The 27,276-nt window shown below is 43.5% G+C and overlaps 1 protein-coding gene across 4 annotated transcripts in view; it reads right to left on the bottom strand.

The window, feature by feature from the left end:
* The window catches only part of baz1a (bromodomain adjacent to zinc finger domain, 1A), a 53,267-nt gene that overhangs the window by 13,342 nt on the left and 12,649 nt on the right, over positions 1-27,276 (bottom strand). For 2 of the 4 annotated variants that reach the window (XM_036954665.2, XM_036954666.2), the window contains exons 9-21: positions 26,733-26,878; positions 26,500-26,595; positions 23,337-23,475; positions 23,010-23,156; positions 22,725-22,820; positions 21,848-22,072; positions 21,359-21,727; positions 19,244-19,828; positions 18,394-18,566; positions 15,135-15,280; positions 12,474-12,640; positions 11,920-11,994; positions 10,010-10,257 (exon numbers count right to left, since the gene is read on the bottom strand). In XM_036954665.2, the coding sequence (XP_036810560.2) occupies positions 10,010-10,257; positions 11,920-11,994; positions 12,474-12,640; positions 15,135-15,280; positions 18,394-18,566; positions 19,244-19,828; positions 21,359-21,727; positions 21,848-22,072; positions 22,725-22,820; positions 23,010-23,156; positions 23,337-23,475; positions 26,500-26,595; positions 26,733-26,878 (2,612 nt within the window). The remainder of the gene's footprint in view (positions 1-10,009; positions 10,258-11,919; positions 11,995-12,473; positions 12,641-15,134; positions 15,281-18,393; positions 18,567-19,243; positions 19,829-21,358; positions 21,728-21,847; positions 22,073-22,724; positions 22,821-23,009; positions 23,157-23,336; positions 23,476-26,499; positions 26,596-26,732; positions 26,879-27,276) is intronic. The other 2 variants (XM_021573960.3, XM_090211025.1) reach the window with 1 other exon arrangement.

The raw sequence follows: 27,276 nt of genomic DNA, 5'->3' as shown, positions 1-27,276 counted from the left end.
ATTTTTTGACCGGCAGTGCTTAGCAATATAATCTTGAGGCTATATCTTGCTTATCTCTGGGATTGACCCAAGATGACGCTTAAATGCGCAATATGTTTAAGTTGCAACTTATTCGGTTTAGGTTTATTAGATGTTAACTGAACACTTAACTCGCGGGAGCCTCCTCAGTTCATATGTTAGTAGAAGTTCTAGGATAATGAGAGGTGAACGTATAGTTGGGATTTTACTTTTGTTTTACCTCTTGTTCGAGGTCGCGCCGTGCTTTTTTGGCATCGGCCAGACAATGTGTTTATTATTTTTATTTTTCCTTTTTTTTCTCTCCTGTTTGTGCATGCCTGTTAAATGTGGGTTGATGGGGGGGGTAAGTGTTGGGGAAATTAGGGGAACAGGGTGGGAAGTAAAGGTGCTTGCAGGGGGGGAGGGGTGGGTTGGATACTGCTCGGGTGTAGGTGCTACATATGCTGATCGTGATGGTTTGGTGCGCTTTCTTACCTTTTTATCAAGCTACATGGTATGCAGGCCACCATAGGAACTACAAACGAGAGGAGGGCGGGGATTACATTCACTTCCTGGAATGTCAAGGGCTTAAACGAACCAATTAAGAGGGGCAAGGTCCTAGCCCACTTGAAAGCACTCTCGTCTGATATTATATTTTTGCAAGAAACCCATCTGAAGAATAACTCTCATGGCAGACTTAAGTGTAGGTGGGTGGGGCAAGTGTACCACTCTAACTTCTCTGCCAAAACGAGAGGCACAGCGATTCTGGTACGGAAAGGAATTCCCTTTCTACATAAAACGACTATTGCGGATAAAGAGGGTCGGTATGTGATCGCAATAGGAGAAATCCACTCTACCTCAGTAACTCTACTAAATATCTATGGGCCAAACATTGACAACCACTCTTTTTTTCAAAAGAGTCCTTGCCCTGATTCCAGATATCTCCCATACTAACCTGGTCATTGGAGGGGACCTTAACTGTGTGCTAGACCAATATTTGGATAGATCCTCTACTCGGCGAACCCCTACCTCCTATTCAAGCGAATTCTTGAATACCTACATAAAAAATTCAAACTTATTTGATATATGGAGGAATCGCTAACCCTACGGGTAGGGAATACTCCTTTTACTCTCATGTTCACAAGGTTTACACTCGAATTGACTACTTTTTGTTGGATGCTAGACTACTCCCCTATACCTGCAATGTGAGGTATCATGATATTATAATCTCGGACCACAGTCCACTCACCTTCTCCCTGAGATTGGGTGACATTGTACCAAACGAGAGGGTCTGGAGGTTGAATCCTCAACTCCTCACAGAACCAACATTCTGTGAATATCTTAAAGACCAAATTACATTTTTCTTTGATACCAATGACAACACAGAGACCTCCCCAGCATTATTGTGGGAAACACTGAAGGCTTATCTGAGAGGCTGTATCATCTCCTTTCAGGCTGCCAGGAGTAGACAAAACAGAGGGAAACTGGAAGAACTGGAGGGACAAATTCACTTACTGGATAGGGAGAATGCTAGCCACCCATCTATGGAGAAACATAAAAAAAATTACCTCTTTAAAATTTGAATATAATCAGATTCTCTCAGCTAAAATTGCTAAATCTTTTCTCTATGCCAAGCAAAAATATTTTGAGTTTGGTGACAAACCACACAAATTACTCGCCAGACAACTTCGAAAAAATGTGAGTGACCGAATGATTCACAGGGTTAAATCTGCATCTGGGGAATTACTCTCTTCCCCCAAAGACATCAATGACAGATTCCGGCAGTTTTATGAGACTCTATATACATCTAAAGCGGATCCTAACCCCTTAATTATGCAAACATTTTTGGAGGACTGTAATCTTCCTGCCCTGAACCAGGAAGATTTTAACTTCCTGAATAAGGAAATATCTCTTGATGAAATTCGAGAAACAATTAAATCTCTAAAGAGTGGCAAGACCCCGGGCCCAGATGGATACCCTGGTGAATTCTATAAAACATTCAGCAACATGCTCTCTCCCTATCTGCACAAAATGTTGGTTCAGGCCAATGAGGATGGAGCTCTCCCTTCTACTTTGGACGAAGCGTTCATTACAGTTATACATAAGAAGGGTAAAGATCCAGAAGAGGTAGGGTCATACAGACCAATATCTCTCCTTAGCAAAAACTCTGGCTAACAGGCTTAGCACTTTAATTGGCAAATTGGTCCATTCGGATCAGACCGGCTTTATCCCTAACAGACACTCATTCTTCAATCTCAGGCGCCTCTTCAATATTATGTATTCTCAGAGGTTACCCAACGTGGACCTTGCTGTCATATCTCTTGACGCCAAAAAGGCCTTTGACCAAGTTGAGTGGCCCTATCTATTCAAGGTCCTACAGAAATTTAATATTGGAGATAGGTTCATAAAATGGATCCAGCTTTTATATAGGAACCCCTGTGCCAGAATACTCACTAACCAATCATTGTCACCCCGATTTAACCTCAACAGGGGGACAAGGCAGGGTTGTGCGCTGTCGCCTATGCTCTTCGCCCTAATTATCGAACCGCTCGCTCAGACGATTAGATCTCATGCAGCAATACACGGCTATAATACTAAAGCTACTCTAAATAAGATCTCCCTATATGCAGATGACATCCTCCTCTATGTAACAGAACCCCAGGCTAGTATCCCAGCTATTCTTGATGTGATCAATTTGTTTGGTACCTTCTCGGGATACAGAATAAATTGGAACAAGAGTGAATTAATGCCAATACGGTCACAAAATACCTCCTGGCTAGAACATCTCCCATTTAAGTTATCTTCAGAAAAATTTACCTACCTAGGAATTGTAGTTACCAAACAATACTCCTTACTATTTAAAGAGAATTTCCCCTCTCTGATACAAAAACTCAAATCAAACATACTATTTTGGAGAACTCTCCCAATTTCTCTGCTCGGAAGAATTAATGCCATTAAAATGGTCTTCCTCCCACAACTGCTCTACCTATATCAGAACATCCCAGTATTCATACCTAAATCCTTTCATAAACAACTGGACTCAATTATCAATCCTTTCATCTGGGATTATAAAACACACAGGATAGGTAAAAAGCACCTCTGTAAATCTAAGATGGAAGGAGGATTGTCTCTCCCAAATTTTATATTTTATTACTGGGCCGCTAACCTCCGCATTGTTACGTTTCTGCTTGATGACGTACTTCCGGCATCCAGCTGGCTTAGTATGGAGCGTGAGGAGTGTCACCCCTTCTCTATTGGCGCTGTGATTTTGTCGCCTGTCAATCTGGAGATGTCACTTTATTGTAACAATCCTATTATACATAGCACAGTTCGAATCTGGAAGCAAATTAAAGTCCACTTTGAGCTTAGACCATTGTCATTCATGCTCCCTGTCGCCAGGAATCCCTCCTTTGCCCCTTCTAACCTTGATAACACCTTTGAGCGATGGGGAGAGTTGGGGATAAGTACCATAGGGGATTTATACATAGAAGGGACCTTTGCTTCCTTTGAGTTGCTGAGGGAAACTTATAACCTTCCCAGAAGTAATTTTTTCAGATACCTACAAATTAGAGACTACGTTAGAAAACACCTCCCAACATTTGGGAATGCTAAACCTTCCATGTTTGACGGATGCATAAAAATATGCCCCACCTCCGAAAAACTGATATCGCGTCTATATGATGCTTTTCAATCTGTTAGCACACCTTCCACTGATGCCATTAAGGCTAAATGGGAGGAAGAACTAGGGACTGACATCTCGGTGGCAGACTGGGAAGAGAGCTTGGAGTACATCCACACATGCTCCATTAATTCCAGACATCGTCTCATACAATTCAAGGTATTACACAGATTACACTATTCCAAAACTAAACTGCATAGCATATTTCCTGAGACATCCTCTACATGTGATAAATGTCAGGCTACGCAGGGTACACTACTCCATTGCTTTGCCCTATGCTCTAGCTTGCATGATTATTGGAGTGGAATTTTTGGGATCCTCTCTGAAGTTTTGGAGACTTCAATAGATCCAGACCCGCTTCTGATAATCCTGGGAGTATCTGAGTCCCTAAACGGATTAACCAACCCCCAAAAACAACTCCTCTCGTACGGTCTCATCTCGGCAAAAAAACTAATCTTGTTGTTTTGGAAGAGGGAAGCGCCCTCTACCAAATTATGGCTCAGTGAATTGGCAAATACTGTACACTTAGAAAGAATTAGATATATTCTGAACAATAAATTATCAACATTTGATCAAATCTGGCAGCTTTTCCTCTCCTACTTGGACGAGTCGGCGCTGTGAATTTGTACTTATTAACGCACTCTCAATTGTAATATTTTAATCTACCTTTGGGCGGCGTGTGCTGGCCCTGCCACCCGAGCAGTTGGGGGGGGGGGGGTTTGGGGGAATAAGGGGGGGGATAGGGGGGACATCTTCCCTCTTTCTTTCTACTTGTCCTTGTTTTGTATGTCGTGTTTTGTACGATTTGTTCTGCACCCAGGATTATGGGTCTTGTTGTTCCTTTATGCTCTTGTATGTTTAGATAAGAATTGTATACCTGTCTTGTATACCTTATACACCATTCCTGTGTGTGTTTAATAAAAAATATTTGAAAGAGAAAGCTACATGACTGTGACTGCTCACTACACCACAGAGGAGTGGGAGATGCGAAGTCCGGTGCTACAGACACGCCCCCTCTATGAGAGTGACAAATCTGGCGCAGGTACTGCTAGGCCCAATAGCAATAACCCAACCACCACAGATAATGCCAGAACCAAGTAAATGCAGTGATAGAGGCTGGGGCCACAGCTAGCTTGCTTTGCACTTGTGATCAATTTAGCATCTCAAAGGGGAATCGCATGTAACCAGATGGACCGCCTCCTTGTGAGGATCAGGAAGGTGGTTTCCCTTTTCCACCGAAGCTCAACAGCCACTCTTTATCACTCTATGTGCTTAAGACCAAGAAAGAAATGTTACAGCTACAGACCCACAAGCTCATACACCATGTCACAACAACATGGAACTCCACTTATGACATGTTGGAGAGCTATCTTGAGCAGCAGGCAGCTGAATACTCTGCACTGACAGACAAGACCCTGAAAAAATAAAGACACCATCACCTTGTCTGGTGATGACGTGAAAAGTGACAGAGGTCGTCCTCCAGGTGCTCAAACGCCTCAACAGTTAAACCCGGCTAAGCACTGAAACTGCACCGTCTGTAAATTGCGAGATGGTCGCTTCGAGTTCTTAGGAAACTGTGCAGTATTTTTGATTTTTTAAATGTATTATTTCTTACATTGTTACCCCAGGAAATCTTAAGTCTTATTACATATAGCCCGGAAGAACTATTGGATATAAGAGTAACGTTAACTTACCAACATTATGACCAGGAATACGACTTTCCCGAAGCGGATCCTCTGTTCGGACCAGCACCCAGAACAATGGAGCGGATCCCAGTAGGCGACCCAAAACCACGGCGCCGCAGACGTGCACGTCGCTCACCACTCCCGAGTATACTACTCGCCAATGTCCAGTCTCTTGACAACAAGGCAGACAAAATTCGAGCAAGGGTCGTCTTCCAGAGAGACATCAGCGATTGTAACACTATTTCATGGAAACATGGCTCACACGGGATACGTTAGAGTCGGTACAGCTACTCGGTTTCTTCACACATTGCATTAACAGAAACAAACATCTTTCTGGTAAGAAGGGTGGGGGTGTATGCCTTATGATTAACGCATCGTGATGTGATCATAACAAAGGAACTCAAGTCCTATTGTTCACTTGAACTAGAATTACGTACAATCAAATGCCAACCGCATTATCTACCAAGAGAATTCTCTTCGATTATAATCACAGCCGTGTATATCCCCCCCAAGCAAACACCGACCATCCTGAAAGAACTTTATTCGATTCTATGTAAACCATATATCCTGAGGATGCATTTATTGTAGCTGGGGATTTTATCAAAGCTAATCTGAAAACAAGGCTCCCTAAATGTTATCAGCATATCGAATGCGCGATCTGGGCTGGCAGCATTCTGGATCATTGCTACTCTAACTTCTATGACGCATAGGAAAAAAAACCTTGCCCTCCATTTTGCAAATCTGACCACGACTCCATTTTGTTGCTCCCAGCCTAGGCAGAAAGTAAAACAGGAAACGCCCTGCTCAGGTCGGTTCAACGCTTGTCCGACCAATCGGATTCCACGCTTCAAGATTGCTTCGATCACGTGGACTGGGAAATGTTCCGGAAAGCATCAGACAACAACATTGATGTATACGCTGATTCGATGAGCGAGTTTATTAGCAAGTGCATCGGTGATGTTGTTCCCACGGTGACTATTATAACCTTTCCCAACCAGAAACCGTGGATTGATGGCAGCATTCGCGCAAAACTGAAAGCGCGAACCACTGATTTTAATCATGACAAGGTGACCGGAAACATGACCAAATACAGACAGTGTAGCTTTCCCTCTGCAAGGCAATCAAACAAGCTAAGCGTCAGTATAGGGACAAAGTAGAGTCGCAATTCAACGGCTCAGACATGAGACGTATGTGGCAGGGTCTACAGTCAATCACGGATTACTCAAAGAAAACCAGCCCGTCGAGGACACCGACATCTTGCAGACCTGAGCTTATAACTTCAAATTATTTTTCAAAAAGATGAGGATGTCTACATTGTTTGGGGAGAGGGTAGACCACTTTGCAGTCACTATGCCCCCTGCCGTGGATAACACCCTCTCGCTAGGAACTGAAGTGCCAGACAAATTAAACTTCTTTGCTTGCTTTGACGACAATATAGTGCCACTGACCAAAACCAGCGGGCTCTCCTCCTCTGTGGCCAATGTGAGTCAAACATTTAAACGTGTTAACTCTCGCAAGGCTGCCGGCCCATACAGAATCCCTAGCATGCGCAGACAAGCCGGCTGGTGTGTTTACGGACATATTCAATCAATCCCTATCCCAGTCTGCTGTTCCCACATGCTTCAGGAGGGCCACCATTGTTCCTGTTCCCAAAAAAGCTAAGGTAATTGTTACAGGAATTAAATTCATCTATGTTTTAATACCCAATTAAAATTAAACTCTGTCAATTCATAAGAATTTGTAAGACTCTTATTTGTATAAAATGGACAGAGACCTGTTTTTAAAATCAACCAGCAGCGTTTATTCTCGAGAGTACTGCCCATGATCCTTCTTACAGTCTGGCTAGAAGTTCATTCATTTCTACCAAGGAACATACAGTCATTGTTCTAATTCTTGATTATATTTACACACATTATATTCAGTACTAGGATTATAAAAGAAAATTCATACATATACAGTAATATAGTATTCTGATTAGTCAGTCCTGATTGAAATGTATACATAGTCATTATTGATAAAAATTCCCTTAACAGTAACGGAGCTAAACGACTATCATCCCGTAGCCCTCACTTCCGTCATCATGAACTGCTTTGAGAGACTAGTCAAGGATCATATCTTCTCCACCCTACCTGACACCCTAGACCCATCGCAATAGGTCCACAGACAGCGCAATCACACTGCTCTAACCTACCTGGACAAGAGGAATACCTATATAAGAATGCTGTTCATCGATTACAGCTCAGAATTTATCCACCATAGTACTATCCAAACTCGTCATTAAGACCCTGGGTCTCGACCCCGCCCTGTGCAACTGGGTCCTGGACTTCCTGACGGGCTGCCCCTAGGTGGTGAGGGTAGGAAACAACATCTCCACCCCGCTGATCCTCAACACTTGGGCGACAAGGGTGTGTGCTCAGCCCCCTCCTGTACTCCCTGTTCCCCCACGACTGCGTGGCCATGCACACCTCCAACTCAATCATCAAGTTAGCAGACGACACTACAGTGGTAGGCTTGATTACCAACAACGACGAGACAGCCTACAGGGAGGAGGTGAGGGCCCTCGGAGTGTGGTGTCAGGAAAATAACCTCACACTCAACAAAACGAGATTCGTGGACTTCAGGAAACAGCAGAGGGAGCACCCCCCTATCCACATCGATGGGACAGAGGGTAGTAAGTTTTAAGTTCCTTGGCGTACACATCACAGACAAACTGAAATGGTCCACCCACACAGACAGTGTGGTGAAGGCGCAACAGCGCCTCTTCAACCTCAGGAGGCTGAAGAAATGTGTCTTGTCCCCGAATACAAACTTTTACAGATGCACAATCGAGAGTATCCAGGGGGCTGTATCGCCGCCTGGTACGGCAACTGCTCCGCCCACAACCGTAAGGCTCTCCAGAGGGGAGTGAGGTCTGCACAACGCATCACCGGGGGAAAACTACCTGCCCTCCAGGACACCTACACCACCCGATGTCACAGGAAGGCTAAAAAGATCATCAAGGACAAAAACCATACTGAGCCACTGCCTGTTCCCCCCGCTATCATCCAGAAGGCGAGGTCAGTACAGGTGCATCAAAGATGGGACAGAGAGACTGAAAAACAGCTTCTATCTCAAGGCCATCAGACTGTTAAAAACAGCCATCACTAACATTGAGTGGCTGCTGCCAACATACTGACTCAACTCTCTAGCCACTTAATATTAAAAATGGGATGTAATAAATGTATCACTAGTCACTTTAAACAATGCCACTTGATATGTTTACATACCCTACATTACTCATCTCATATGTATATACTGTACTCTATACCATCTACTGCATCTTGCCTATGCCGCATGGCCACCGCTCATCTATATATTTATATGTACATATTCTTAATCATTCCTTCACACTAGTGTGTGCAAGGTAGTTGTGAAATTGTTAGATATTACTGCACGGTCGGAACTAGAAGCACAAGCATTTCGCTACACTCAAATGAACATCTGCTAACCATGTGTAAGTGACCAATAAAATGTGATTTTGATCCTACCTCTGAAAACAAGGATTCTACAATCCATGGCCCCAAGTGAGGAAGACAGCACCATCACTTGAGATGTCAAGGCTGCCATTAGAGAGGACCTGAACCCCCAGATAACCCCCTAATTTACAGGACTACCTTCATAGATCTACTGCACTGGATCCAAGGTTCCAAGTCCCTGTCTCACCTAGACCCTGCCCTACACCGGCAGACATACAGTGAGCTCACCACTGAGATTGTGGCCACTGAAGAGGTAAGAACAAAAAAAAAGTGATTACTTAATAAATATACTGTTAGTCTATGCTATTGTTATTAGAATCATCCATTTTTTGTTTGGAATAATGGTATTGCCACAATTCTAGTTCTACAAAATATGAAAATAAATAAATAAGTTAGCCTTCCAATGCATTAAGACAAGTTATGAAGAGTATTTCCCAAATAGGCTATTCTAATAAAGTGTTTAATGTCCTAAAGTTGCAGCTTTCAAAATGGAACAATTGTGAAAGTCTGTCTATAGGCGATTCGCTAGCACAGCTTGATTTTGAATGACATTTCAGGCAACAAGTGAAATTAACTAAACAATATCGAAATGGAAAAATCTAATTAGAAAAAAATAACATTAAGTACACCTGAGCCAATCTTAAGAAAGAAATGTGTAGAGTAGGGCCCTTTCCATAGCTTATCATTAGCAATGTAGGCTTCAACCCACCTACAATATATAGCCTAGGCCGAATAAGAGAGGAAGATGCAAACCATTGAATATTATCTAGTTCTGGGGACAGTAGAGTTGCATGCTCTGCAGCTGGCCCCTTCATAACTGTACAACCCATCACGCTACAGGCAGACACCAACCTCATTCATGCCACAGCTCCAACAGAGGAAAATGCTACAAAAAAATTAAGGATCCAAAATATATTTTGCCATGATTCCCCTCGTCCTTCCTGTAGCATGCTAGTTCACGCTAGCTGTCCATTTCAAATCATTTTTTTTTTTTTAAAAGCAGAACTGGTTGACCAACGGGGCGATACCATCATATATCAAAATGTTTTATGGGTACCTAAGCACCATAGCACTAAGGTTGACGTCATCCAACCCTTTAGGCCATGTGTGAAGAAAATCATCATCCAGCCTACCTTGAGTTTGGGGCGGACACAGTGGATGTGGTGTCCTCTGTCGCAACTGTCACACAGCAGCATGTTTTCTGCATCTCCCTTCCTGCGACAGACCTTACAACGGGCGTTGAGCAGAGACTTGGCCCAGATGACACTGCGCTCCAGGGTGGAGAGGTGGAGGAAGACCTGAGACAGGCTGGAACAGCCCAGCAGAGACTCCCTCCAACGCTCCTGGACCGTCTTCACCACCCGACCACTGTCACTACCTCCTGAGGGGCAGAAACATACATTCAGACATATCATAGGATGGAGCAGTCCTCCATTCCTCGCCATCATCTACAACACAAGTCAACAGTCTTCACCACCCGACCATTGGCAAAGCCACCTGAGGGGAGGGGAGACAAACATAGTCAGAACAGCAGCATGCAATTATACACCAACCCACACTGAGTGTACAAAACATTAGGAACACCGGCTCTTTCCATGACAGACTGTCCAGGTGAAAGCCATGATCCATTATTGATGTCACTTGTTAAATCCTCTTCAAACTCAGTGAAGATGACAGGGAGGAGACAGGTAAAAAGAAGGATTTAAGCCTTTAGACAATTGACACATGGGTTGTGTATGTGCTCCATTCAGAAGGTGAATAAGCAAGACAAACAGAGTATGGTAGTAGATGCCAGGCACACCGGTTTGAGTGCGTCAAGAACTACAACGCTGCTGGGTTCTCTCATTTCCAACAGTTTCCCTTGTGTATCAAGAATGGTCCGCCACCAACAGGAAGCATAAAAAATATATATCTATATACGTTTAACCTTTATTTAACTAGGCAAGTCAGTTAAAAACAAATTCTTATTTACGATGGCCTATACCAGCCAAACCCGGACGACACTCAGCAATTGTGAGCCGCCCTATGGGATAACCAATCACGGTCGGTTGTGATCGAGCCTGGATTGGAGTCAACATGGGCCAGCATCCCTGTGGAACGCTTTCGCCACCTTGTAGAGTCCATGCCCTGACAAATTTAGGCTTTTCTGAGGGCAAAATGGGGTGCAACTCAATATTAGAAAGGTGTTCCTAATGTTTTGTACACAGTGTACATATTTTATTGTTATCTTATTTCAGATTGGTATCATTAAGATATTTTTTACAGTACCAGTCAAAAAAGTTGACACATACTCATTCAAGGGTTTCTTCATTTTTTAAAACTATTTTCTACATTGTAGAATAATAGTGAAGACATCAAAACCGTGAAATAACACATATGGAATCATACAGTAACCAAAAAACATATATCTTTTATGTTTGAGATTCTGCAAAGTAGCCACCCTTTGCCTTGATTGCAGCTTTGCACTCTTGGTATTCTCTCAATCAGCTTCACCTGTAATGCTTTCCCTACAGTCTTCATATCTAAAAGTAATGATGGACTGTTGTTTCTCTTTGCTTATTTGAGCTGTTCTTGCCATAATATGGACTTGGTCTTTTAAACAAATAGGTCTCTCTAGACTTGGTATTTTGCCAAATAGGTCTCTCTTCTGTATACCACCCCTACCTTGTCACAACACAACTGATTGGCTCAAACGCATTAAAAGGTAAGAAACTCCACAAATGTACTTTTAACCAGGCACACCTGTTAAATTAAATGCATTCCAGGTGACTACCTCATGAAGCTAGTTGAGAAAATGCTAAGAGTATGCAACGCTGTCAAGGCAAAGGGTGGCAACTTTGAAGAATCTCAAATATATTTTGATTTGTTTAACACTTTTTTGGTTACCACCTGTTATTTCATAGTTTAGATATTTTGATATCATCACTATTACTCTACAATGTAGAAAATAGTAAAAATAAACCTTGGTACTGGGTGTGTATGTATGTGTGTATAGATATAATCCAGTGCTGATTTTGCCTTCATTGCTTGCTATCAAACTTACCTTCACTGTTTTGATCCTCATCTTTCTTCTTGTCTCTCTTCTTTGCCTTCTGGTCCTTCTTAGAGTCTTCATCTCCTGTTGAGGGGACAACATAAGATGAGGCACTGGTTTGCCATGACCGTCCACAAGATACATTTGAACATCAAACATACCATTAACAGCTCTAAACACTAAAATGTAATAAGCATGGACCTTTTTAATGACCAGTTTAGTGTGTGAAACATACAGGTCTGAGCAGACATTAAATCACAGGTGGCACTTATTCCCTGCCAGTCTGGCAGTTATGGTCTGTTATGAGATGCTCTGATTAAAAGGTCTCGGTGACCAAAAGCTTGACCTAAACAGCCTTTTAATAGAGATTCTCAATTTACATGTTTTAATCCAGGAAATGCCTTAATCTGCAGCTCAAAGTTAATACAATGCACACTGTGCCCAAAATGGCACCCTATTCTCTATGGGCTCCGGTCAAAAGTAGTGCACTTTAAAAGGGAATAGGATGCAATAAGGACAATACCGCTTCTCTACAGAAAGTTCTGTGAGTTTTGCTGGCCTACCCAGTGGAGCCTTGAGGAACTTCCTCTCGATGCCCTGTTGGATGTGAGCCAGGGCCTGAGCCAGGTAGTGGACTGTGTTGTTGACCAGCTGAGGGGTACAGGGGCTGGAGGCAGCAGTCATACTCTCCCCCTTTAGCTCCTGTATCCTGAACAATGACACCTGTAAACTGGAACATGGAGCAGACAGAGAGACTGTGTTCAACTGTGGGTGTCCTCTGGGTGTCAACAAAGATCTTCCTCTGGGTGTCAAAGATACAGTGGGGATGAAATAATGAGTAAAGAAAATACAGAAAGCTATGTGGAATTTGGAACTCTTATTGAACCAGCTGTTGCCATTTGAGGACATGAGCTTCTTTATTCAAACCATATGAAAAACAAGTTCAACATCAAATTTTTACTTGTCTGGTACCTATGCCTTTTCTTAATTAACTCACTGTAACCATATTTCTATCTAGCTAACCTCTTGGTCTCTCCCTTCAGCTCCTGGAACCTGCCCAACGAAATATTCAACCTGCACATGCTTTTTTACTGAGCCTATGCTGGGAGTCAATAAAATATATACACTACATGAAGAAAAGTACGTGGACACCTGCTCGTCGAACATCTCATTCCAAAATCATGGGCATTAATATGGAGTTGGTCTCCCCCTTTGCTGCTATAACAGCCTCCACTCTTCTGGGAAGGCTTTCCACTAGATGTCGGAACATTGGAAGCAAGTCCACGCAGCATTCAGTCACAAGAGATTAGTGAGGTCGGGCACTGATGTTGGGCGATTAGGCCTGGCTCGCAGTCTGCTTTCCAATTCATCCCAAAGGTGTTTGATGGGGTTGAGGTCAGGGCTTTGTGGAGGCCAGCAAGTTCTTCCACACCAATCTTGACAAACCATATCTCTATGGGCCTTGTGTTGTGCGTAGGGGAATTGTCATGCTGAAACAGGAAAGGTCCTTTCCCAAACTGTTGCCACAAAGTTGGAAGCACAGAATTGTCTATAATGTCATTGCATGCTGTAGCATTAAGATTTACCTTCACAGGAACAAAGGAACCTTGCCCAAACCATGAAAAACAGCCCCGGGCAAGTATTCCTCCAAAGTCTACAGTTGGCACTACGCATTGGGGCAAGTAGCGTTCTCCTGGCATCCGCCAAACCCAGATTAGTCCATATAACTGCCAGATTGTTAAGCGTGAGCCACAATGACAGCACTTACAGTTGACAGGGGCAGCTCCACGAGGGCAGAAATTTGACTTGTTTGAAAGATGGAATCCTATGATGGTGCCACGTTGAAAGTCGTTGAGCTCAGTAAGACCATTCTACTGCCAATGTTTGTCTATGGAGATTGCATGGCTGTGTGCTTGATTTTACACACCTTTCAGCAACAAGTGTGGCTAAAATTGCCGAATCCACTAATTTGAAGGGGTGTCCACATACTTTTTTTAATACAGTGCATTTGGATAGAATTCAGACACCTAGACTTTTTCTACATTGTGTTACCTAACAGCCTGTTAAATGTTTTTTCCCCTCAATCTACACAATACCCCATAATGACAAAGCAAAAACCAGTTCAGACATTATTGTTAATTTATTAAAAATAAAAAACAAGACTCCCAAGTGGCACAGAGGTCTAAGGCACTACATCGGTGTCACAACAGCCTGGTGTTCGATCCCAAGCTGTGTCACAACCGGCCATGACCAGGAGTCCCAAAGGGCGGCGCACGATTGGCACAGCATCGTCAGGGTTAGGGGAGGGTTTGGCCAGGGGGGCTTTACTTCGCTCATTGTGCTTTAGTGACTCATTGTGATGGGCCGGGAACCTGCAGGCTGAATTCAGTCGTCAGTTGAACGGTGTTTGGTGCAGCTGGATTTCGGGATAAGCGAGCGGGTGTTAAGCAGCACGGCGGGTCATGTTTTGGGGGACGTATGTCTCAACCTTTGCCTCTCTTGAGCCCGTTGGCGAGTTGCGACAAGATTGTAATCACGAAATTTGGAAGAAAAAGGGGGATAAAAAATATAAATACCTAATTTACGTATTCAGACCCTTCACTATCAGACTCTAAATTGCGCTCCAGTGCATCCTGATCTAACATCTCTGGAGAGACCTTAAAATAGCTGTGCAGCAACGCTCCCCATCCAACCTGACAGAGTTGAGAGGATCTGCAGATAAGAATGGGAGAACCCCCTCCCCCCTCCAACATAGGTGTGACAAGCTTGTAGCGTCATACCCAAGAAGACTCGAGGCTGTAATTGCTGCCCAAGGTGCATAAATAAAGTACTGAGTAAAGGGTCTGAATACTAATGCAAATGTGATATTTCAGTGCATTTATAAATTGCAAAAATGTCTAAAAATCTTTTTTTGCTTTGTCATTATTGGGTATTGTGTGTAGATTGATGGGAAAAAAACTAATAATTAATTTTAGAATAAGGCTGTAATGTAAAAAACTAAAAAGTCAAGGGGTCTGAATATTTTCCGAATGTACTGTATAGTGTACTTTGCAGATAAAATATATAGTATGAAAAAACATCTAACTAATTTAAGGATAAATTAGCTGTCTTTTTATCAGACATAAGGACAACTCATCAATATAACCATTAATTATATCTAGTTGCACAATTTGAGACAGTAGTACAAAATTCAGACCATAATGTGGTGGATGTACAGCATTTACCCGTCTTTTTTCACGTTAAAATTGATGTCCATTTTCTCCACGTCACCGTTCTCTCCTTTCCCAAAACCATTCTCCTTCAACTCGGGGCTCAGTAGTTCATAGTGGCCTTCCTCCAGTGCTTTCCTCCACTCACTCCTCTCCATCACCTACAATACATGACCAACCAGAGATGTCATCAAATAGTCACCAATGTTTTCATTTCCTGAAAATTACATGTTCATTTTTCAAGTTTGGGAGGAAAATTGGAAAGCATTCAGATTCAATTCATAACTCTGCCTACCACTGTATATAAGTCCCTCATAACAGCTCATTCATTTTGTCGTCAAATACCGTGTAAATACCTAATCATTACTAACAATGAAGAACTGATTTTTTTGCTGCATCTCATATCAAATTTGGTGTAGACCTTACCGTGAAATGCTTACTTACAAGCCCTTAACCAACAATGCAGTCCAATAAAGTAAAAAATAATAAAAAAGTAACAATAACGAGGCTATATACAGGAGGTACCTGTACCGAGTCAATGTGGAGACTATATACAGGAGGTACCTGTACCGAGTCAATGTGGAGACTATATACAGGGGGTACCGGTACAGAGTCAATGTGCGGGGGTACGGGTTAGTCAAGGTCATTTGTACATGTAGGTAAGGGTAAGGTGACTATGCATAGATAATAAACAGCGAGTAGCAGCAGTGTAAAACAAGGGGTGGGGGGGTGTCAATGTAAATAGTCCGGTGGCCATTTCATTAATTGTTCAGCAGTCTCCTGGCTTGGGGTTAGAAGCTGTTAAGGAGCCTTTTGGACCTAGACTTGGTGCTTCGGTATCGCTTACCATGCAGTAGCAGAGAGAACTATGACTTGGGTGACTGGACAAATTTTCTGGCCTTCCTCTGACACCACCTAGTATATAGGTCCTGGGTGGCAGGAAGCTTGGCCCCAGTGATGTAATGGGCCGTACGCCCTACCATGTGTCGCGCCTTTTTGTCAGATGCCGAGCAGTTGCCATACCAGGCGGTGAAGCAACTGGTCAGGATGGTCTCGATGGTGCAGCGGTATTACTTTGTGAAATAAAGCAATTAATCAGAGAAATAACTATTGACCAACCAGAGCCAGTGTACCATAAAAATGCCCCTTTGCACCATGGTACACATACAGATTATACACAGGGGGTTTTACAGTTCATTAAGAGGATAGGAAGAGGGCTCTCTGGCAAGAACAAAGATGGAAGGGCTCTACTTTATGACCAATAACAACGGGTGTTACGGGGGAAATGTACAGGAATTTCTGCTTACCCGACTTGGAATAGAGGGTCATCAAATTTCGTCCTTTTTACCTCCCGATAGTAATCTCAGTGATTATCGCCACAGCTGTGTAAATCCAGCCCCAAGCAGACACCAAAAATATATAAAAATATCTTCATTGGACCCTGAACAAGCTGGAGACCACATACCCGGGAGGCAGCATTCATTGTTATGGGGGACTTCAACAAAAGTATAAACGCAACATAGAACAATTACAAAAGTTCCACTTCATATAAGGATATCAGTCAATTTAAATAAATTCATTAGAATTTAATCTATGGATTTCACATGACTGGGAAAAAAGATATGCATCTGTTGGTCACAGATACCTTAAAACAAAATCGGCCTCAGGATCTCGTCATAGTATTTCTGGATTTCTGGCAACAGTTTGGAAAAGGCCCTTTCCTGTTTCAGCATGACAATGCACCTGTGCCCAAAGCGAGGTCCATACGGAAATGGTTTGTCGAGATCGGTGTGGAAGAACTTGACTGGCCCGCACAGAGCTCTGACCTCAACCCCATCGAACATCTTTGGGATGAATTGGAACACCGACTGCGAGCCAGGCCTAATTGCCAAACATCAGTGCCCGACCTCAGTAATGCTCGTGGCTGAATGGAAGCAAGTCCATTACTTAATTTTGCTCCATACCAAGTAAAAACAAAGACTCAAGAGGGAAGTTCTGGTGGTCAGGTCTGCACAGTGCTGGTCTGACCAACCAGAATCCATTATCCATGGATGTTTTGATCACATGGAATATGTTCCAGGTCACCTATGGGGAGAACGTCAATAAATATGCAGACTCAGTCACCAGACTCATAAAAAAATGCATTGATGTATATGTGGCAGGGCCTTTTTTGATTACGGATTACAAAAAGAAAGCCAGTCAAGTTGCGGATACCAAAGCCGCCCATACCACACGAGCTAAACACCTTTTTCCTCACGCTTCACGACTGAGCTGCAGAGGAGAGTCCCCTGAGGACTACATGCTTGTTAAACGTCGCAGGGCTGCGAGCCCTAACGGCATCCCTAACCGCACCCTCAGAGCACATGCAGACCAGCTAGCTGTTGTGTTTTCCGACATTTTCAATCTCTCAAACTCAGGCCGTTATCCGCACCTGCTTCAAGATGTCCACCATCATCCCTATGCCCAAGAAAAGGAAAGCAACTGAACTATTACCGAACCGTAGCCCTCACTTCCGTCATCATGTAGTGCTTCGAGAGGCTAGTCAAAGACTACATCACCTCAACACACTCGACCCTCTCCAAATCACCTATCGCCCTGACATTCCATAGACATACTACAGGCAGGAGGTGTGCACTGACGGTGTGGTGACCGGTAAACAACCTCTCCCACAATGTCAGCAAAACAAAAAAGGGAGTGAATTTTGGTCTTCAGGAGTAACCAGGCTGGGCACGCCCCCATCTTCATCAACGGGCGTCTAACCACATGGCCACTGGTGAAAGCACGACAGCGACACTAACCTCAAGAGGCTGAAGAAATTTGGTCTGTCCCCAAGAAAACCTCAGTGTTCTACAGGAGAGACATCGAGACCATACTGTCCAGCTGCATCACAGCCTGGTACGGCAACTACACCGCCGCTGACCACAGGGTACTACAGAGGGTGGTATGCTCAGACGAACGTACCATTGGGAGCACACTGCCTGCCTTCCAGAACACCTACAAAACCAGGTGTCACAGGAAGGCCAAGAAGATCAGGGACCTCAGCCACCTGAGCCATAGCCTGTTCTCCCCGCTTCCATCACTCAGACACAGCAGTAAAGGCGCATCATGGCTAAAAGGAACAGATTGACCAATAGCCAGACCATCAGCCTGCTGAATAGCCACTACAAGTTAGGTACCTGCCCCCCACCCCCATGACATTTTCACCCCCTCAGACATCTACCCTACCCACCCTATTGGACATTTATCATGCCGAATAGCCGCCACTACTCCTAACCTTGATTTGACCCAGTGTACCCTGGTAGATGCGGTCCTCTATATCTAGCAGCAGGTCTCTCAGCCTGTTGCCCATGAACTTCTCAGCAGGAGCCGCTGTGCCTTCTAGTAGAGCAGGGGCAGCCTTGGACCTGGCCGAGACCACTTTGCTACCAGCAGCCTCTGCTTTAATATCTGCAAACAAAAAAAACATACAGGCAAAACAGTGAATATACCAAACATACAGTAGGAACACTTGAATTGAAAACCATCACTCACTCATTCAGTCAATCAATCATTCAGTGATTCTCTACTGAAGTGCAGTGAGACAAACCAGTGGACCAGAGTCCACATGGAGTCAGTGACAACTGGGCTGTGTTTACACAGGCAGCCCAATTCTGATATTTTTCCAACTACAGCCTTGTTCACATTGGCAGTTTGAAGTGACTCAAATCCAAATTGTTTGCATATCAGATTCAAAACGTTTTTTTTTTTCATTCAGTCTGAACAGCCAAAAAGGACATGGAATCTGATATTTCAAGCTACGTTTGTAGTGGTTTAAAAATCAGATATAAATCAGATTCCTGGAAACCCGACTGGCCTTGCTAGCTACTCTGTTGACAATTTGAGAAGAACATGTGGTAGCTAACTAGCTTACTAATTGCCAGAAAGCTAAACAGGTACTTAAGATAGCTACTTGATCTTTCCCAGATCTGATTGGCCAAAAGAAACATTAGGGGGGGAAAATATCAGAATTGGGCTGCCTGTGTAAACGCAGCCTGTTGATGTTAGAAAGAGATTGGCCATTTGGATCAAGTTGCTATAGCCAGAGGCCTCTCCTCTACAGTCTGGTAGACTGTAGTAGTCAGTACCTGTTTGGTGGTAGCGATCAGCTGCTGCAGCGGTACCGAGGAGCTGCGCAATACGTTCTTTCTCCTGCACCAGGGCCTCCTTCAAGCTGCTCTCCCTGTGGCCCCGTGGGTTCAGGGCCTCAATCAGCATTTCCACCTCCTGGGGACTGCTGTAGAAGGCCCACCGGTTAGGACGGTTCACTGAGGGAGCAGAGCTGCTCTGGACAAGGGCTGGGAGGACAGGTTTGGAGACAGGGCCTGGGGTACAGCCTGTCTGGGAGAGGTCCTCTGGTTCTCTGGCCTTGTTCGGAGACACCTCCATCCCCTCAGCCTTGGCTGGCTCCTGGGTTGGTTCCTGGGGTTCCAACATGTCCTCTGTCAGGCCGAAGTAGTCGTCCTCCACGAAGAGGGCTGGTGTGGAGGGGAAGAGCCAGTAGCGGCGGTAGAGGCGGTCGCGCCCCAGGGGGAGGATATAGGTGCAGGCTGCAGCCTTCTGAATCTTCTCCTGGAGCTCCTTCTCCCTCTGCTGCTGCTGAGCAAGCTCCTCTGGGCTCACCTCTTTAGGCTCGTCTTTAGGCTGCCTCTCCTTGGGATTGCATTCTTTCTCTATGGGGGAAATCAAATGTCGATGTTAGAATGGCAATAATGAGACTAACCCGAGTGGAAAATAGTTAACAGCATATAGACCTGGACCACAGAACTGTTGAACATTCCAGTTCCAAAACATTTGCATTAATTTTACTGTTCACCACAACAATTGATCGAGTCACACTACATGAAAGCCTTCTAGGATTGGAATGGCCGATTTCAGGTTCATAACAATGGTAAAATCTGTATTTTTGGGGTCCGATTTGCCGATTTTTAAATTTTTTTTTTTTTTTTTACACCTTTATTTAATCTTTATTTAACTAGGCAAGTCAGTTAAGAACACATTATTATTTTCAATGACGGCCTAGGAACGTTGGGTTAACTGCCTCGTTCAGGGGCAGAAAGACAGATTTTCACCTTGTCAGCTCGGGGGATCCAATCTTGCAACCATACAGTTAACTAGTCCAACGCAATAACGACCTGCCTCTCTCTCGTTGCACTCCAAATGCAGTAAGCCAAGGTAAGTTGCTAGCTAGCGTTAAACTTATCTTATAAAAAACAATCATCACTAGTTAACTACACATGGTTGATGATATTACTAGATATTATCTAGCGTGTCCTGCGTTGCATATAATCTGACTGAGCATACAAGCATACAAGTATCTAAGTATCTGACTGAGCGGTGGTAGGCAGAAGCAGGCGCGTAAACATTCATTCAAACAGCACTTTCGTGCGTTTTGCCAGCAGCTCTTCGTTGTGCGTCAGGCATTTCGCTGTTTATGACTTCAAACCTATCAACTCCCGAGATGAGAATGGTGTGACCGAAAATGGCTGGCTAGTTAGCGCACGCTAATAGCGTTTCAAACTTCACTCGCTCTGAGCCTTGGGGTGGTTGTTTCCCTTGCTCTGCATGGGTAACACTGCTTCGATGTGGTGGCTGTGGTCGTTGTGTTACTGGTTCGAGCCCAGGGAGGAGCGAGGAGAGGGGAGAGGGACAGACGCTATACTGTTACACTGGCAATATTAAAGTGCCTATAAGAACATCCAATAGTCAAAGGTTAATGAAATACAAATGGTATAGAGGGAAATAGTCCTATAATTCCTATAATAAATACAACCTAAAACTTCTTACCTGGGAATATTGAAGACTCATGTTAAAAGGAACCACCAGCTTTCATATGTTCTCATGTTCTGAGCAAGAAACTGAAACGTTAGCTTTCTTACATAGCACATATTGCACGTTCTTCTCCAACACTGTTTTTGCATTATTTAAACCAAATTGAACATGTTTCATTATCTACTTGAGGCTAAATTGATTTTATTGATTTATTATATTAAGTTAAAATAAGTGTTAATTCAGTATTGTTGTAATTGTCATTATTACAAATACATTACATTTTTTTCTTTTTTTAATAAATTGGCCGATTAATCGGTATCGGCTTTTTTGGTCCTCCAATAATCGGTATCGGCGTTGAAAAATCGTCGGTCGACCTCTAATTGCTAGTAGTATGTACATCTAGGCTAAGAGGACTGAAAGCGATTACTTACGCTTCTTAGTCTTGCTGTTGGTTGTCTGCTCCTCTTCATCCTCGGTCTTCTCTTCCCCATGGCTCTCAGTGCTGGTGTTCATCTCTTCCGTCTTCATGTAGCCATTTCTTCCTTCGTCTTCCATCAGCTTCTCATGTTTGTCTTTCAGCTCTTTCAGTTTCATCTCCTGTTCTTTCAACTTCTCCTCCTTCCTCTTGCGGACTCTGAAGGCAGCCTCCTCCCTCTCTCTGCGGTGCTGCTCAGCCTTCAGTTCCCTGAGCTCCTGCTTGGCCTGTCTCTGCTCGTCAGCGCTGTCCTCTATGAAGTCCCTGGTAGACACCAGAGTCAGCAGCTTACCACACAACGCATGGAGGATCTTCAGCTTCTCACCTGGGACAGAACATCACAGATCCATTAAACTCATGCTACACTCAAGGCGTTAACCCTATACGATCAATCCAGTGTTACCCCAAGTCATGTGGCTTCAATCGGTGTGTCTATCAGTCTCACCTGGCAGCAGGTCATAGACAGCAGTGCAGGAAAGCCTCTTGATCAGAGCCGGGTTGGCCAGTCTCAGCTCAACACAGGGGTCGTCTGTAGAGCCGAAGCCTCCCTGTTTCTGGTAGCGGAACTTGGAGTTTGCAGAGTTACAGTCGGCCCCCGATGCCAGGATGTGCAGCCTCAGGATCTCTGACAGAGTACAGCTGTCCAGGTCCAACTGCTTCAGACTGCAGCCTACAGACACCGACAGAGTCATGTACTGTATAGTTATTGTTTATACTAGTGTATAAGGTTAAAGACTGCATCCTATGGAGACCCAAGTCATGTGCAGTAGAGCAGGGGTTCCCAAACTTTATCACTCGGCTCCCCCTCACAGCATTGGGGAACATCCTGCGCGCGCCATGTCTATTTCTATGGGCACAAACACGGTTCATAACAAACTGTTCACACCCCTCTTGTTGGTGGAGAGAATCTTGCAGGTTTCAAGCTTATTTTCATGCAATACATTTGCAATGTCTAATGTGTATTCACGTGATATTTCAGAATTAAAAATTACATTATCTATGGGCTAAAAAAAATCTAAAACAAAGGCTGACATGAGCTAGTTGATCTGGACATTTCTGGCAAGTTATAAATAGCTCTAAGACAAGAGGAACTGATACACTACCCAATTGAGAAATTGCACTTTCTGCATTCTACTATTACAACTTCCAAGAGTAAGTTTAAAGCCAGACAGTTATCGTTGTCCCCGCCCATACCGACCCCTCATCTCCCCCCCAGTTTGGGAGCCACTGCAGTAGTCAGGCTCTCAGTACAAAAGAAAAAAAATGCTCAAATAGTTATATATGAACATTGACTATATTAAAGACTGTTGTCCTTCTCTCACCTTGGTGCAGCTGAGGCCAGGCAGCAGCCAGAGAAGCCACAGCACTGATGGCTGACTGGGTGGGGTCCGCATCATCATCCAGGGCCTCACTCAGATCTGCCAACAAGGAAGACGATTTCCCTCAATGAAAACTAAGATTTCACCATGATGCTAAAAGTCAGTCAATCCTACATCCTGGATGAAATGTCACCATTGATAACATCCAAAGTCTATTTGGTGAACAATCACAATGGGTTTACTAGTTGATACTAAACAAGCGTTGTCGAGGTCCGTTTCTATCCCTACCTTTGGCGTCCGCCTCAGCCACCTGGTCGCGGGCCACCTCCTCCTGCTCCTCAGCCAGGGCCTGGAATATGGCCGACAGGAAGAAGAAGAGCAGCTCACACAGCGGCCCCTCAGGGTCCGACCCTACTAGGGCCTCCTCCAGCACCTCTGGAACACAGAGACAAGGGCCCCACAGTCAGAAAACTCTTCACACACAACCAGACAGTCACTGTACCAGTGTACTTTCACACAAGCATTGACAAACTATACTCAAAAAGCAAACATGGGTGATAAAACTAAAAGGTGCAGGACCGGTGACTAAAAATAGGTTTTGCCAGTGTTTCTCACCGAGTGTGATGCCTTCTGGAAACTCATCCTTCAAGTCAAAGAGCTCTCCAAAAGCTTTGAGGAATTCCAGTACCATGAGGGCGTCTCCAAATAGCTCTGCATGCAGACGGGTCTTCACTGGGACCGGGGCTGGGAGATTCTGGACATGAAGCCATAAAGGAGAGTGAGCCAGAAGCCTAAATATTCTTTACTTAACTAGTAATTCATTGAGAACAAGTCATTTGACAATAATGGTTATACCATTCAGTCAATCCCACATACCAATTTAGAGAACATTTAGGACAATGTTTCCTAAACTTAATTGTGTCCCAACCCCCTAATAACTAGCATGGTCCCAGACAATGTTCCCACTAAGCAGTGTGCGTATCTCCCCAGGACTGCCATGCAGAATAAATATCAGCCCGCGCAGAAAAGCACGAGATTGATAGTGTTAACTAACGGGGGAAACTCAGTCTCTTTACTGTGGGAATTGTGATCAAATCGATGCAATATTAGCCACTTTTAATGCAACGTACAGTACTTGGTATGCAAAACGAACTAAGACATTATTGTAAGCAGAACGAGTCAGAGCAGGATTCTATTGCAATGACATGCAAGACTCAAACTGTACTCTACACAGACCGGTACGGCATAACCAATCAGAGCTGTAGTAGGCCTATATGCAAAAAGACTATTGCCATTTGGTATTGTATTAGGATCCCATTAGCTATTGCAAAAGCAGCAGCTACTCTTCCTGGGGTCAACACAAAACAGGTGTTGCTTTATCTGTTTTTTGAAACCAGGTTTGCTGTTTATTTGAGCAATATGAGATGGAAGGAAGCTCCATGCAATAAGGGCTCTAAAAAATACCGTACACCTTGAATTGGTTCTGGATTTGGGGACTGTAAAAAAGACCCCTGGTGGAATGTAAGGTGAGATAAGTGTGTGTGTCAGAGCTGTGTGTAAGTTAGGGTTAGGTTAGGGTTTGACTACGCAAACAATTTGGGATTGTCAACACATTGTTTCTTATAAAAAGCAGCGATGCAGTCAGTCTCTCCTCAACTCTTAGCCAAGAGAGACTGGCATGCATAGTATTTATATCAGCCCTCTGATTACAATGAAGAGCAAAACGTGCCGCTCTGTTCTGGGTCTGCTGCAGCTTAACTAGGTATTTCCTTGCAGCACTTGACCACAAGCCTGGACAATAATCAAGATTAGACAAAACTAGAGCCTGCAGCAATTGCTTTCTGGAGCAGAGAAGGAAAAAAAGCTGAGAATCTCTTTATTACAGCAAGATCTCTCAGTGAAGAGATGACTATGGGATGCTGCCCTTCAAGGCAGAGCTGCAAAGAAAAAGCCATATCTCAGACTGGCCAATAAAAAGAAAAGATTAAGATGGGCAAAATAACACAGACACTGGACAGAGGAACTCTGCCTAGAAGGCCAGCATCCCAGAGTGGCCTCTTCACTGTTGATACTGATGTTTTGCGGATGCTATTTAATGAAGATGCCAGTTGAGGACTTGTGAGGCGTCTGTTTCTCAAACTAGACACTAATGTTGATGGTAGGCCACTGGTCCTCTTGCTCAGATGTGCACCAGGGCCTCCCACTCTTTCTATTCTGGTTAGAGACAGTTTGAGCTGTTCTGTGAAGGGAGTAGTACACAGCGTTGTACGAGATCTTCAGCAATTTCTCGCATGGAATAGCCTTCATTTCTCAGAACAAGAATAGACTGACGAATTTCAGAAGAAAGGTCTTTGTTTCTGGCCATTTTGAGCTTGAAATCAAACCCACAAATGCTGATGCTCCAGATACTCAACTAGTCTAAAGGCCAGTTTTATGGCTTCTTTAATCAGAACAATAATTTTCAGCTGTGCTAAAAATTGCAAAAGGGTTTTCTAATGATCAGCCCTTTAAAATGAAACTTATTAGCTAACAAAGTGCCACTGGAACACAGGAGTGATGGTTGCTGATAATGGGCCTCTGTACGCCTATGTAGATATTCCATTAGAAATCAGCTGTTCCCAGCTACAATAGTCAATTACAACATTAACAATGTCTACACTTTCTGATCAATGATGTTATTGTAAATGGAAGAAAAATGTGCTTTTCTTTAAAAAACAAGAAAATTTCTAAGTGACCCCAAACTTTTGAAAAGTAGTGCGCATTCAGCAGTCCATTAATCAATTGGTGTTTGTGGGTGTGCACGCTACGGGGATGAAGCTACGAACCCATAAGCTTCTAACAAGCTATTTCAACTGGACTGTGTTTAAAGCATGAGTGGTCAGTAGATGCGCTTGGTTTGAGATCAAAGCGAGAGTAGTCATACGCGCACATTTGTTCATATGCTTTGCTAGTTAGTGACTTCTTAGCCCAGTTATATATTTTTTGTAGTCAGCAATGGGGGGAGTGATTGCTTCCAACAAGAGCACAAAACATGTACATTTCTAGAAGTCTTGGAAAAGCGAGTCAGGTTAAGAGTTTTTTGTCTTAAAGGGGCAGTATTGTATTTTGAGACAGGCTTGAATAAGCCAAGTTACCAATATGGAAAGGGTAGCATAAATAATATGATTCTCTGTAATAATGCATTGTATTTTGTAAAGTAGTTTCTTACATAAAACATTGTCATTGTGCTTGTCTGAAGGACAAGTGGATAAACAGGTCAAGCTCTGCATGTTTTGTTCAAAATTCTCATGGAATGTAGGCCTACATTGAACATCACACATTGACTGCTACTGTAGGCTGAATGATAGAACAGCTATTTCCATGTTAAAATGTTAAGGGATGCCTTTTCTATATTGTTTTTGATGGTAGGCCACTGGTAGGCCTACATTACAATCAAATTGCCACAGTAACCTACTGGACCACTGTCTGAAACTAATTTCAAACGGGTACAGCCTCAGTGTTCACAGTAACGGCGCGCTGGCAGTTGCACCAAAATCTGAATTTGCACTCAGCAGAGCTGAAATTTGCTCAGTGCTGAAAAATTGAGGGAACATTGGTCCCAGGTGCGTTTGTGCTGTATAGCTAACTTATACTGCCGATATGAACTGGATATACAGCACAAACAGCTCTGGGCCCAGGAAAATACAACTATTGTATTTAATAGAAAATGTAAACATGTTTCAACTATCGAGGATGAGGCCAAATAAAGACAAGCTAAGGATGTTCTGGGGCTGCTCACCTTCAGGTCTTCACACTCCAAGTCTTCTCTGGGTTTGCTCCATATCTTCAGTCGCTCTGCATATTGCTTCTTTTCCTCCTTCAGCTTCTCCCTCTCCTGCAATACAGTATAATGATATATACAGTATAACCTATATTAAGTAAAATGAGACATGAGAAGTTGTGTGGTGTACAAATCAAATGTAAATTAAACAATGAAATTGATCCAAAGAAAAGTTCCTCATATCAACTCACTTTTTCCTTCTCCACTTTCCTCCTCTGCTTCTCCTCTTCAAACATCTTCTTCATCTCTTCCCTCTTCTTTTCTTTGTCCTCCTTCTCTTTCTTTTTGGCTTCCAGATTATCTTCTTTCTCCCTCTTCAGCTTGGCCTTTTCATGAGCTGAGCAAAATAGGTATTGTTGTAACTAAAACATATTGATTTAATGTGACGGTTCTGGACTATTCTGGATATATAGATACAGTGCATTCGGAAAGTATTCAGAACCCAGTATTCATTGTTACATTAGCCTTATTCTAAAACAGATTAAATATTTTTCCCCCCTAATCAAGCTACACACAACACCCCAAAATGACAAAGCAAAAACAGGTTCTGAAGTTTTTGTAAATGTATAAAAAATAAATAAACGGAAATATCACATTTACATAAGTATTCAGACCCTTTACTCAGTACTTTGTTGAAGCACCTTTGACAGCGACTACAGCCTCAAGTCTTCTTTGGTATTACGCTATATGCTTAGCAAACATGTATTTGGGGAGTTTCTCCCATTCTTCTCTGCA

This window comes from Oncorhynchus mykiss, chromosome 19 (assembly GCF_057628025.1).
Source record: "Oncorhynchus mykiss isolate SJ-2025 chromosome 19, ASM5762802v1, whole genome shotgun sequence".
NCBI classification, from domain to species: Eukaryota; Metazoa; Chordata; class Actinopteri; order Salmoniformes; family Salmonidae; genus Oncorhynchus; species Oncorhynchus mykiss.
Note: the sequence above shows the minus strand (reverse complement) of the source record. Positions and strands in the feature narration are given on the sequence as shown.